Genomic DNA, 14,291 nt, shown 5'->3' on the forward strand with positions numbered 1-14,291 from the left:
AAGCAGCTGGGCCATGAACTCTGTCAGTCTTGGGCCCTCCACTCCCTCCGGTATTTCCAGAAGACGAATGTTGTTCCTCTGCATTCTACTTTCCATATCTTGGCATCTATTATTGAGGTAGTTGTTTCTTGAGCCAATGTTAGCCTCTAGCTCGCTAATGCGAGAGCTGTGGTCTGTAGCACTGTGCTCCAGGTCTCAAGGCTGCTCCGTGTGCATTGAGCTTATTCTGTATACTCTCAATAGATTTTTTTAAGCTTGTCTTTGACAATTGATATCTCTGACCAGAAATTGGTAGAGAGTCAATTTTACCGAAAATATCGGTTTTGAGGGTGCCCATCAAGGATTGTAGCAGCTCCACAATCAGTGTTCCCATGGGGCCGACATTAGCCGCAGCATCCGGTGGCGGGGGTGAATCAGGAGAGGGCAAAAACGGAATCTGCTGCGGCCTGCTCTTGCAGATTCCGTTTTTGGCCAGGTAGACGACATCACAAACTTACATTTCTCAGACTTGATCTGAATTGTTTAGAAGCCTCTTCAGACGCCTGACCAAACATAAATATATACCATTTTGGAAGGTTAAATATACTGCTCAAAATAATAAAGGGAACACTTAAACAACACAATGTAACTCCAAGTCAATCACACTTCTGTGAAATCAAACTGTCCACTTAGGAAGCAACACTGATTGACAATAAATTTCACATGCTGTTGTGCAAATGGAATAGACAACAGGTGGAAATTATAAGCAATAAGCAAGACACCCCCAATAAAGAAGTGGTTCTGCAGGTGGTGACCACAGACCACTTCTCAGTTCCTATGCTTCCTGGCTGATGTTTTGGTCACTTTTGAATGCTGGCGGTGCTAGCACTCTAGTGGTAGCATGAGACGGAGTTTACAACCCACACAAGTGGCTCAGGTAGTGCAGCTCATCCAGGATGGCACATCAATGCGAGCTGTGGCAAGAAGGTTTGCTGTGTCTGTCAGTGTAGTGTCCAGAGCATGGAGGCACTACCAGGAGACAGGCCAGTACATCAGGAGACGTGGAGGAGGGAAACAACCCAGCAGCAGGACCGCTACCTCCGCCTTTGTGCAAGGAGGAGCAGGAGGAGCACTGCCAGAGCCCTGCAAAATGACCTCCAGCAGGCCACAAATGTGCATGTGTCTGCTCAAACGGTCAGAAACAGACTCCATGAGTGTGGTATGAGGGCCCGACGTCCACAGGTGGGGGTTGTGCTTACAGCCCAACACCGTGCAGGACGTTTTGCATTTGCCAGAGAACACCAAGATTGGCAAATTCGCCACTGGCGCCCTGTGCTCTTCACAGATGAAAGCAGGTTCACACTGAGCACATGTGACAGACGTGACAGAGTCTGGAGACGCCGTGGAGAACGTTCTGCTGCCTGCAACATCCTCCAGCATGACCGGTTTGGCGGTGGGTCAGTCATGGTGTGGGGTGGCATTTCTTTGGGGGGCCGCACAGCCCTCCATGTGCTCGCCAGAGGTAGCCTGACTGCCATTAGGTACCGAGATGAGATCCTCAGACCCCTTGTGAGACCATATGCTGGTGCGGTTGGCCCTGGGTTCCTCCTAATGTAAGACAATGCTAGACCTCATGTGGCTGGAGTGTGTCAGCAGTTCCTGTAAGGGGAAGGCATTGATGCTATGGACTGGCCCGCCCGTTCCCTAGACCTGAATCCAATTGAGCACATCTGGGACATCATGTCTCGCTCCATCCACCAACGCCACGTTGCACCACAGACTGTCCAGGTCTGGGAGGAGATCCCTCAGGAGACCATCCGCCACCTCATCAGGAGCATGCCCAGGCATTGTAGGGAGGTCATACAGGCACATGGAGGCCACACACACTACTGAGCCTCATTTTGACTTGTTTTAAGGACATTACATCAAAGTTGGATCAGCCTGTAGTGTGGTTTTCCACTTTAATTTTGAGTGTGACTCCAAATCCAGACCTCCATGGGTTGATAAATTGGATTTCCATTGATTATTTTTGTGTGATTTTGTTGTCAGCACATTCAACTATGTAAAGAAAAAAGTATTTAATAAGATTATTTCTTTCATTCAGATCTAGGATGTGTTGTTATAGTGTTCCCTTTATTTTTTTGATCAGTGTATATACATTTGGTCACTAACTCAGGGGCGATAGGGAAACGCGTTCTACATCCTTGGTTTCCAACAGCGCCCCGTGGAAAAAATGAATTAAACCATTTTTTACAATGGCAAGAAAAATTATGTGAACCCTTTGGAATTACTTGGATTTCTGCATAAATTGGTCATCAAATTTGATCTGATCTTCATCTAAGTCACAACAATAGACAAACATAGTGTGCTTAAACTAATAACACAAATTATTGTATTTTTCTTGTCTATATTGAATACATAATTTAAACATTCACAGTGAAGGTAGGAAAAAGTATGTGAACCCCTAGGCTAATGACTTCTCCAAAAGCTAATTGGAGTCAGAGGTCAGCTAACCTGGAGTGCAATAAACGAGACGAGATTGGAGATGTTGGTTAGAGCCACCTTGCCCTATAAAAAACACTGACAAAATTTGAGTTTGCTATTCACAAGAAGCATTGTGTGATGTGAACCATGACTCGAACAAAAGAGATCTCATAAGACCTAATATTAAGAATTGTTGACTTGCATAAAGCAGGAAAGGGTTACAAAAGTATCTCTAAAAGCTTTGATGTTCATCAGTCCACGGTAAGACAAATTGTCTATAAATGGATAAAGTTCAGCACTGTTGTTACTCTCCCTAGGAGTGGCCGTCCTGCAAAGATCACAGCGCAGAATGCTCAATGAGGTTAAGAAGAATCCTAGAGTGTCAGCTAAAGACTTACAGAAATCTCTGGAACATGCTAACATTTCTGTTGACGAGTCTACGATACGTAAAACACTAAACAAGAATGGTGCTCATGGGAGGACACCACGGATGAAGCCACTGTGGTCCAAAAAAAACATTGCTGCACGTCTGAAGTTTGCAAAAGTGCACCTGGATGTTCCACAGCGCTACTGGCAAAATATTCTGTGGACAGATGAAACTACAGTTAAGTTGTTTGGAAGGAACACACAACACTATGTGTGGAGAAAAAAAGGCACAGCACACCAACATCAAAACCTCATCCCAACTGTAACATGCTAACATAGCTATGGTGGAGGGAGCATCATGGTTTGGGGTTGTTTTGCTGCTTCAGGGCCTGGACAGCTTGCTATCATCGCCGGAAAAATGAATTCACAAGTTTAACAAGACATTTTTGCAGGAGAATGTCAGGCTATCTGTCCACCAATTGAAGCTCAACAGAAGTTGGGTGATGCAACAGGACAATGACCCAAAACACAGAAATAAATCAACAACAGAATGGCTTCAACAGAAGAAAATACGCCTTCTGGAGTGGCCCAGTCAGAGTCCTGACCTCAACCCGATTGAGATGCTGTGGCATGACCTCAAGAGAGCAGTTCACATCAGACATCCCAATAATATTGCTGAACTGAAACAGTTTAGTAAAGATCTATGGTCCAAAATTCCTCCTGACCATCTGATCTGCAACTACAGAAAACATTTGGTTGAGGTTATTGTTGTCAAAAGGGTCAACCAGTTATTAAATCCAAGGGTTCACATACTTTCCCCACCCTGCGCTGTGAATGTTTACACGGTGTGTTCAACAAAGACATGAAAACGGGTAATTGTTTGTGTGTTATTAGTTTAAGCAGACTGTGTTTGTCTATTGTTGTGACCTAGCTGAAGATCAGATCAACTTTTATGACCGATTTATGCAGAAATCCAGGTATTTCCAAAGGGTTCACATACTTTTTCTTGCCAAGGTATTTTTTATATGCCCAGACCCCTTGATAATGTGAGGCCTAAGGAAATGGCCTCTTCTGCCTAATGGTAAGTCCACCAGCGACCCTATGATGAAGTAGCATCAGCTAGCTGCAGTAACTACAAAACAAACGTTTACAGTGCCAGCCACATATGTTGTCCATTACATACAGTATCCCACTGTCACGCCCTGACCATAGAGAGCCTTTTCATTCTCTATGTTGGTTAGGTCGGGGTGTGACTAGGGTGGGTTATCTAGGTTGTTTTATGTCTATGTTGGCCTGGTATGGTTCCCAATCAGAGGCAGCTGTTTTTTCGTTGTCTCTGATTGGGGATCATATTTGGGCAGCCATTTCCCCACTGTGTTTTGTGGGACCTTGTTTATGTGTAGTTGCCTGTGAGCACTTCATTTGCTTCACGTTTCGTTTGTTCTTTATTGTTTTTTTGTGCGTTTCATTCAATAAACATGTGGAACCCATATCACGCTGCGCTTTGGTCTGCATGTTATTACAACGACCGTGACACCCACAGTCTCCCTTAAACATGAATCTTTCATCCCATCTCTACCGCATATTCCACATCTACTTCCCACATGCAGCGTTGAACACCAAGTCTCTGAGGATAGCTCCACACAGCATGCCATGCCAGCCGCTCTCTTGTTTTGATGGGATAAATCCCAAATAATGAAAGATAAAAGACTAGCTTCCAACCTGAGTTTGAGGGATTACACTACAAACGGTGTTTGAATAAATTAACAAACAAATTACGAAAAAGGATTCTGTTTGTTGCCAGAGCTCTCAAACATGTGGGCATGGTGGGTGATCACAAGAAGGCATTCCTGCCTGGTTGAGTCAAATAGCACAGTAGAGCCACCACGCTCATTACAGCATTAAATTAGATATAGGTCAATTTTGACTTTGAGGTGCAGTCAGATGTACTACAAACAGACTCAGGAAGCAGAGCAGAGATGCACATACTGGATCATACCGTTTTTGAAAGCATTAGTAGTAGATGCTGTTTTATTTTTTTGTCTTTGGTACATAAATACAACTATTGTCTTGAAAGATGATCCAAGGCCCTCAGGTAACTTACCACTTGGAAGTCCTCGGCACTGCACTCGGCCCCCCGGAAGTGACACGCCAGCAACATGTCCTTGATGTCATGTCCTGTGCGGTCATAGAACTCGCGCATGTTGAATGGGCGGGGCTTGAAGTTGTGGAAGTCAGCTTTGTCCTTCAGGGCCTCCAGAACACTGTCCTCCACCAGGTGGGTGTCCCTAATCTCATACCTAGAGAGATAAGGAAGGAAGGAAGGAAGGAAGGAAGGAAGGAAGGGAAGGAAGGAAGGAAGGAAGGAAGGAAGGAAGGAAGGAAGGAAGGAAGGAAGGAAGGAAGGAAGGAAGGAAGGAAGGAAGGAAGGAAGGAAGGAAGGAAGGAAGGAAGGAAGGAAGGCATCAAAAATAGTTTAGTCACAAACTTAATTGTTCAACATATTCAAAAATAGGTCAATTGATGCCCTTCCTCCTGCTATTCCTCTTCCCACAAAAAAAAAACATATTTCAAAGCATGACAATTAGCTTGGGCAGACGTGAGCTTTTAAGAATAAGATGTGAAACATTTATGGAAATGGCATAACACAAATAAATATATATATAGATATTTTTTAAGACAATGTCACATTGTGATCTTACATTGAAAAAATTTATTGTGAATCCCTTTAGTTTTGGTTTACTAATAAGAAGAGAATTCTATCAACTATTGGGAAAACCAACTGTCTTCACTTGGGCCATGTTCCCACTCATCCAGGACATCTACTTGAAACGGTGTCTGAGAAAGTCCCGCAGCATCATCAAGAACCCCACACAGCCCAGCCACGAGCTGTTCACTCCCTTACTGCCGGGCAGACGGTATCGAAACATAAGGTCTGATACCAACAGGCTCAGAGACAGTTTCTATCTGCAAGACATCAGACTGCTGAACACTTGAACTGGACTGACCACCTGCACTGACTCTCCGCACCTTAGCACCCATGCACTCACTCACTCACTCACTCACGACACACACACTGTGTGTGTGTGTGCGCATGCGTGCGTGCATCTGTGGGTGTCCATGTGAGTTGGATTGTGCACGTGTGTTTGCACAAGCATGTGTGTTCATGTGTGTATGTTTTCATTCCATCTACACAATAATAATTGCGCGCGAGTCACAGAGTGGGAAGGGAGAGTCAACCCACTCACTGCACACAACATAATCAGTGGGAGATCTTCTTGTAATAGAGCAGCTGAGAGGCCGGCTAAATCTGACCGTGATGTCTGCCTGCTGCCCAGCATGAATAAATAGCAGCATAACGTCCGCTGGCACACTCCATATTGACTTGGTGGTGCCGTGTTGTGCTATCACTACATGGCTTTACCAAACACGTCAAAACTTTAAAGGAATGAGTGTGATTTCGTTTTAGGTTTGACTCATAAGAAGGGGTTTTTAATCAGATGTGTGGTCTGGAACAATTGGTCTTGGCAGAGTGTAAACGGGCACACAATGATTCTCATAAAATACATGTGCTGCATTAAAGTCTGTGGCCAATCTATGTAAAAAGTCTAGGGGTTACAGAGCCATCAAATCACCTGAGTAAACTAAGTTTAATAGAAAGCCAGACTCATCAAACTGAAAGCCATTAAACATTGAATTACCCACCTACTATTCCACCTCCCACATTTGGTTCATTATGCCAATGAGGTGAGAGTACAGCCCAGTACCTCGGAAGGTACCTATCTGATCCAATTTAGATGTTCTCTACGGCTGTTGCTAAGTGCCATCTCAAACAGAGCCTTCCATTGATTAAAGGAGGACTTAATTGAGTTGAGGCCTTTGCTCCCCAATGTTGCTGCAGTGGATAAAGCTGTCAAGTGTGTACTTATGAGATAAAAATCCCAAACGCACACAAGCCTGACAGAATCAGTACGAGCTGACACTTTTCCCACAGTATGGATGGAGTTTTAATATCCCGCCACGAGACATTTCCCCAGAGCAGCCATGGCAAACACTGGAGGTGGCGGGGAGAGAGAGAGAGAGAGAGAGAGGGGAGGGAGGAAGGGAGAGAGAGAGGGGAGGGAGGAAGGGAGAGAGAGAGAGCGAGAGAGAGAGAGAGAGAGAGAGAGAGAAAGCGAGAGCGAGACAGAGAGAGCAAGAGCGAGAGCGAGAGAGAGAGAGAGAGACGCTCAATTGGATTTCACACCACCAGCACTTTCATTTCTGGATGAGGGCTTAACAAATGAGGAAATAACCACATTGCCTCTCTACCATGGGAGACCGGATAAGTGAATAAGCACCGACTCTAATTCGCCAAACAAGTCAAGTGGTTTTAAAGTTGTGGAAATGGGGAAGAAAACCTGATATTTCCCTCTCTGCTTAAGCAGCCATTCTCACTGACTCCCTGAATAGACAAAGTTCATACTTTTTGGAAACAGAATTCTTAAATTCTCCCTGTTTGAAATTGAAAAGCGTGCCTTTAAAAAAAAAATCTAATCTCTCAAGCGTTTTCTTTTCTGAAGACTATGGGTTTAACATAACAATATAAATGTTGCCTCAGAACAAGTGCCCACATGATTATATAATGTCGGTCTACCATTTCAAACAGCTACTGGGTCTGCTGTCATGTGATATTATATGGAAATGCGCCCTCTTGATAATGTGACACACGTTTCTTCCCCTGAGAGCGAGGACAAGGAAATGTATTCATTCATAAAGCTTAATTCACAAAGACTGACCATTTCAATCAAGAAGCAGAAACCTATATCAGATGGTACATTGTACAAAGCATTCATCAGTCATACCACCGTGACGTAAATACCAGTTCTAGTGACAGCGTGGAATTGTCATAAATGATGAAATGGGACGTTTCCCCCTGAATGAAAACCAGACCACCAAACCCACTGGTGCCTACGGGGCCCTATAACATACTATTTTGGATTTCCTCTTTTATATCCTTAATTATGTCAGTTCTTGTGTTTCTCTCCCACTTTCGCAACCATCTCTCATCTTCTCCCTCATTCTATCCCTTCGCTCCACTCCCTCATGGTTTTTCTCCGTCTCTCTGCTGTATTTTCTCTCGGTCCAGTGACAGTCCTTCCTCTTCCTGCCACCACTTGTGTCTTTCCCGTAGCTCCACCTCAGATGCTGTGTGTGTTGATGAAATGCATCAGCTGTCGCTGCGGAGTCCGGCAGGGCAGCAACACGATCAAACAGGGAGGGGATGGAGAGCCAGACATGCCTGCTGTGATCGTCTCACCAGCCATCGGCCCTGACATTTGTGAGACGATACCGACACCACACACACCCACACATTATTATTCTCCAGTTGTACTGTTCTTATTTAAATGTGTGTGTCTTTAGTTGTCTTTTTTGTTTTTTTTAAGTCTGTGATGTTTACACATTTATGTTTTTGTATGTAAAGTGTAAAGCATTGTTGTCTGTAATGTCTCTTTCACTATGTGTCAGACCCCAGTAAGACTAGCTGTTGCCAATGGGGATCCTTATCAAATCAAATCAAAACACCACGGGGGATAGCGGTGTGTTAATCACACAGTCTCCGGCAGGTATTAGTCAAACTCTGTCTGCATGGAAATATGATACACCTCCTCCACTCCCTCCTCGCACTCTTAGAAAGCCAATGTCTGGTTGCACACGGTGTTGTACAATATAAACCGTTTTTTTTTATTTAAGATAACTATACCTTATCTGTCATCCCTGGTAGAAACAATAAGGAACCACACACTCTTAGGAAAAAGGTTATGTCTTGAACCTAAAAGGGTTCTTTGGCTATCCCCATATGAGAACCCTTTGAAGAATCATCTTTGGTTCCAGGTAGAACCCTTTGGGTTCTATGTAGAACGCTTTCAATGGGGACAGCTGAAGAACCCTTTTTGGAGTGTAGGTTTGGAATTGGGTAATAATGAATCCCAAGGGTTTGATGGAATGTAGGGACTAATATTACAATACTTAGTAAAGACTACGGAGTGCAGTCTGGAGAGTCTGCAAAATGCATTCTTTACAATATGGTTTTGTGGCTCCTGTTAATCAGAGCAAGCAAAGCCTGTCTCTAGCGTCTTAAGCCCCACACATTACTCCAAGTTGGAGATGGCATGGAGCTGTGCACCAGTGAGCGAGGCGGTAATACCGTCCTCTCACAGCTGCTGCAGCTGCTCTTCTCTGGGGTTTTGTGACAGTAAAGCCCTCTCGGCTCATCCATCCAAGGCAGACAAATCGGGGATTTCTCTCTAAGCGGGGCTGGCATGACTCACCAACAATAAGGAAATCAAAGCATCAGAGGGAAAACAAAGTGCTTCCTGAGGATGTGAGGCACAACACTGTTACAGACAATGGAGCACCTTGCCAGGTTCACCATTCTTCTTACTTATGACTGATTCGGTTCTGCCTTTGACTTGTCATGACTATTGTAAAGGCTGAATGTCTCACAGAGAGGATCTGTAAATCAATAAGCTAACAATATAGACCTGCACTACAGCACTGTTCAATTGAACTTACATGTCTTACACCAAACTGGTGGCTACTGGTGACACCTGTGGGCTATGTGCTCTGCACAGGAGATCATGTCACACACATCTCTCTACACTACACATCCTCTTCTTGAGTACACATAGCAAATCAGTCTGAACGTGATTATTAGTCGAAGGGAACTAGGGCTACTGCCTAACTACGACTAATAAACTCCCACTGATGACTCCCCTCTGATCTATGGTTATAAGTTCAAATGTTTGGCTGCATCTGTAACGGCACCATTATTCCCTGTGTAGTTTTGTCCAGGGCCACATGAGCATAAGGTAGCATTTCAGGGCTCTAGACAAAACGTAACCTAGTGCATTTTTATAGGGAATAGAGTGCCACTGCAAATCCCCATTTTGTCACACGTTTCAACGCACCTCTGGTTGAGCAGCGCGAGCAGCTCCCCTGCGTGGTACAGGTCATTGCGCGTCACGTGACTGAAGCGGAAAAAGTTTAGGTTGCAGAACGTGACAGCGGGGAATACCATCATCGGGGTCGAGATCTCGTCCAGTTTGGTGACATGCGGATACTCCAGGTAGAAGTGTATTCGGTCCACGCACACAAACAGTAATAAAGTCAAGGAGCCCAGGAAGAACACGACCCACAGACTGCGCTTGACGCAGACTCGCTCATAGGTGAAGATGTGCGAAATTCCGTGCAGCGTTGAGTTGTGAGCAAAAATCTCAATAGCGGGTGGCTTTTTGCAGTCCATTTCTTCAGATTCTACTTTGAGGTCCATTGTGTTACAGTCTGGGTTAATAGCTATACAGAATGCGGAGGGACATTGAAGTTGTTTGCAGTTCAGAAGGCAGGTAAATTACTTCACCTCACAACCGTATTCAACTATCTATCCAAGCTGATTAAAAAACACACGCAAAAGAATCATGTACTCGTTCATATTCATACACTGAATAATATGTGATCTTTGAGCATCTGCTTCATATAAAACCCATACCATGCACCTGTGGCATCTCCAATACACCTGGCATTAGCAAGTAATAGCAATTTAACGACTAACTGCCCAAACGTGCGGGAAACCAGCGCGGGATTTGCTGTCGCGTGGTTATCACCATCCAAAAGGCGGAATGCAAAAAACGCAGGATTCCCACATTGAAGTCAGGCGCGCACGAATTCTCAGTAAGAGTCAACATAAAGCAAATAAATCAAGAGTAGCCTATGAGTCACCAAGATGCTTCTCTTTTCCCCAAGAAAAGTCTCGATCATTGGACGGTGTTCGGAAACACTGCTTCTGTGCTGTCTTGTCAAGTCCAGGTAGCCGATCTCAAAACGTGTAAAGCAATTACAGCTGTGAAAAATATGGACCACGTTCGGTCATCGAGCGTTGGTCTCAGATTAATTGTTGACTGAACAAAAGGAGAAACGCACGTCATGAAGGCATGAAGAGGAGTGAGTGAGACAGGGCTCATCCGTGTTGACTGTCCAGTTTCAGCTCCCTGTTGAAAACGAATTCATACCCGTCGTTCCTTTGTGTCTGTCTTTTGGCAGAACCGCGGTTATATCCGCAGGGGAGAGGTCCGAAGGGATGTTCTGTGGGACTGAGGGCTTCGCTTTTGCATTGGTCGGTCGTGACTCGTGAGCGTTTTTTTTCTTCATGCATATTTGTCTAGCACTCGCAGCGAGGCAGTGAGAGCAGAGTGCAAGCGAGAGAACAAGTCCTGCGCCACACTGAGAGATGTGAACTGTGGCATGCAGTTGTGATCTGAGTTAACTCTCCAATCATGCAAACAGATGATAGGAGAACGCTAAAGAACGCACCCGCCATATCAACATTATAATCTCTCTCTAACGATATACACACTAAAGAAATCAACTGTAGGCCTACATTGTATGTATTGTATGCGTTCATCAATAAACCAAGACACATTTAGCTCCCAACGGGTACAGTGCCTACAGAAAGTATTCAACATTTTGTTGTGTTATAGCCTGAATTTAAAATGTATTACGTTCATATTTTTGGGTCACTGGCCTATACACAATAGCCCAACATGTCAAAGTGGAATTATGTTTTTCGAAATGTTTACAAGTGTAATTAAAAATGAAAAGCTAAAATGTCTTGTCAATAAGTATTCAACCCATTTTCTATGGCAAGCCTAAATAAATTCTGCAGTAAACATGGGCTCTGTGTGCAATAATAGTGTTTAACATGATTTTAGAATGACTAACCCATCTCTGTACCCCACACATACAATTATCTGTAAGGTCCCTCAGTCGAGCAGTGAATTTCAAACACAGATTCAACCACAAAGACCAGGGATGTTTTCCAATGCCTCGCAAAGAAGGGCACCTATTGGTAGATGCAGTGGCGGATTTAGGTATGGGTGACAAGGGCAGCCGCCCAAGGCGGCATCTTGCTGGGGGCGGCACGGGGGGCGCCCGCACAAAATAATTGGAATGGTAACATTTGCACGATCGGTTTTCTATCGCTCATTTGCACGTCATGTCAATGATATCATGTCACCGTGTGGGACTGTGGGTCAATTAACCTTGTCGGAGTGGGCGCCCTGATTCTAGTTTGTGAGCTGGGCAGGCTACTGCCTGGAAAGGTCTCCCACTCAGAAGTATGAGATGGGGGGGGGGGGGGGGGTATGTTGACCTCGGGTCTCCCCACTGGAAGCCCGAGGTAGGGGGAGTGGAGGAATCTATCAAATAGCACACCTCTAACTTTGTACAGTACTAATGCAATTAGCCAAATAAACCACAAATCATTCATAATGGGGGGGGGGGGGGGGGGGGGGGGGTTGGCCCAGGGAGCCATACAAGCTAGAACCACCACTGGGTAGATGGGTAAAAAAAAAAGCAGACATTGAATATCCCTGTCTAGCAATGACCATCAACCAACTTGACAGAGCTTGAAGAATTTAAAAAATAATAATGTACAAATATTGTTCAATGCAGGTGTATAAAGATCTTAGCGACTTACCCCGAAAGACTCACAGCTGTAATTGCTACCAAAGTTGATTCTAACATGTATTGACTCAGGGGTGTGAATACTTATGTCAATGAGATATTTCTGCATTTCATTTTGAATACATTTGCAAACATTTTTTTCACTTTGTCATTATGGGGTGTTGTGTGTAGATGGTGACAAAACATTTGGAATTCAGGCTGTAACGCAACCAAATATGGAACAAGTCAAGGAGTATGAATACTTTCTGAAGGCACTGTTTATGCATGAAAAAATGAATCTAGTTATGTAACATGGGAGTAATTCAGGCCTTACTAATAGAACAAAATATATATTATGTGTCATTAGATATGCGAGAGTCTCTCGGGGATATGGACAAGCACTTTTTAAAACCTTGCTCAATCAGTGTTTCACTTGACACTGGTACAAAGTATCAAGGGACAGTCCTAGCTACCTCTATCATCGGCATCAGGACTAGGTGCTTGAGTTTCAAAATAAAATACAGACTAGCTATTTCTGTATTCAAAGTAGCCTAAGGTTAGATATTGCCCTACATTAGACGTTTTTAGGAGGCTCTTCTGTCACCTGTAAGTCATTGACTGGCTGCATATTCTTAAAAATAAAGACAATTTCCTCACACCAAGAAAACATTAGGCCTATATTAAGCCAATAGTTATCTTCCTCTTTTCCTTGAATGAAACACCTGTCCCCCTTTGTGACGTAGGCCGCATGGTAGTCAAAGAAAAGTTAGAAAAAATTTAATTTCATGTTAATGTGTTGGCTGTAGGATGACTAAACAAACATTTGAATGTGTTGGCTGTAGGATGGCTAAACAAACATTTGAATGTGTTGGCTGTAGGATGACTAAACAAACATTTGAATGTGTTGGCTGTAGGATGGCTAAACAAACATTTGAATGTGTTGGCTGTAGGATGACTAAACAAACATTTGAATGTGTTGGCTGTAGGATGACTAAACAAACATTTGAAACAAGATAGTCAGAGCCATAATAGAGCCCCACAGTGGAAGTATCATAATACCCATAAACCCTAGCAGTCAAACAGGGAAATGGTTCCAGTCGTTTTTCCGCCATTACTTTTTCCCATTGGGGATTTTAGAAACACTTCAAATAAGGGCTGTGTTTCATGACGTTTTGATAACCATGTAAATCTCTCTCGGACAAGGTGACTTTTATCAATATATATATATATTCGGCTTTAATTACTCTCAGATTCGAAACTGCTAATTATCATCAAAGTAGACATCATGCAAATCTACAAATCTCTGCAAGCTCCTGCACGTCATCTCCAGCTGACACCTTTGCAAACAGATATTGTGGCAATTTAAAACTTGCACAAGACAGTTCACAGAATTGTCAATTTAAAGAAATGTAGACAATTTATTCATTACTACATGTATCTAACATTAGATAGTTAATCCAGAGATTCTTACCTTTGCCGCCATTCGGCAGACTCGTCCAGATCATCATGGCATTTATAGTTCTTTATGATAGCCACATTAGCAGCTAATTAGCATTTCATTTTTGGGGGGTAAATACAGGCGAATATATTTATAAAAGTTACCTTGTCCTAGAGAGATTTACACGGTTATGAAAATGTCACGCCAGGGTAAGCCTACGCAAAACACAGACATTATTTTAAGTGTTTCTGAAATCCCCTATGAGAAAAATGAATGGTGGAAAAACGATTGGAACCATTTCCCTGTTTGACCGTTAGGTTTTATGGGTATTATGACTCATACTGTGGTACTCTATAATTTAAAAATACAAAGTGGAGGTCCTACCACCGGACAGAGCCCACGTGTTGAGTGTTCCTTCGCCAGTCAAAAGTCAAATTAGCACCATGGACAGCGCCTAACCAGGTTTCAATGGTAAATGAAGTCCAGTATGGTTATGTTCAATGCATTCTCCGGTGCCATAGATGGCGCCATTTAGCAAGAATCA

At 43.7% G+C, this 14,291-nt stretch overlaps 1 protein-coding gene across 2 annotated transcripts in view; it reads right to left on the reverse strand.

Moving 5' to 3' along the window:
• LOC106571949 (acid-sensing ion channel 1) overlaps positions 1 to 11,089 on the reverse strand; it is an 89,764-nt gene extending 78,675 nt beyond the window's left edge. For both annotated transcript variants that reach the window (XM_082962010.1, XM_082962009.1), the window contains exons 1-2: positions 9,780 to 11,089; positions 4,934 to 5,129 (exon numbers count right to left, since the gene is read on the reverse strand). In XM_082962010.1, coding sequence (XP_082818136.1) covers positions 4,934 to 5,129; positions 9,780 to 10,141 — 558 coding nt within the window. In that variant the 5' untranslated portion in view covers positions 10,142 to 11,089. The remainder of the gene's footprint in view (positions 1 to 4,933; positions 5,130 to 9,779) is intronic.
• Positions 11,090 to 14,291: the final 3,202 nt, after the last annotated feature.

The sequence above is a fragment of the Salmo salar genome, chromosome 15 (genome assembly GCF_965601325.2).
Source record: "Salmo salar chromosome 15, fSalSal1, whole genome shotgun sequence".
NCBI classification, from domain to species: Eukaryota; Metazoa; Chordata; class Actinopteri; order Salmoniformes; family Salmonidae; genus Salmo; species Salmo salar.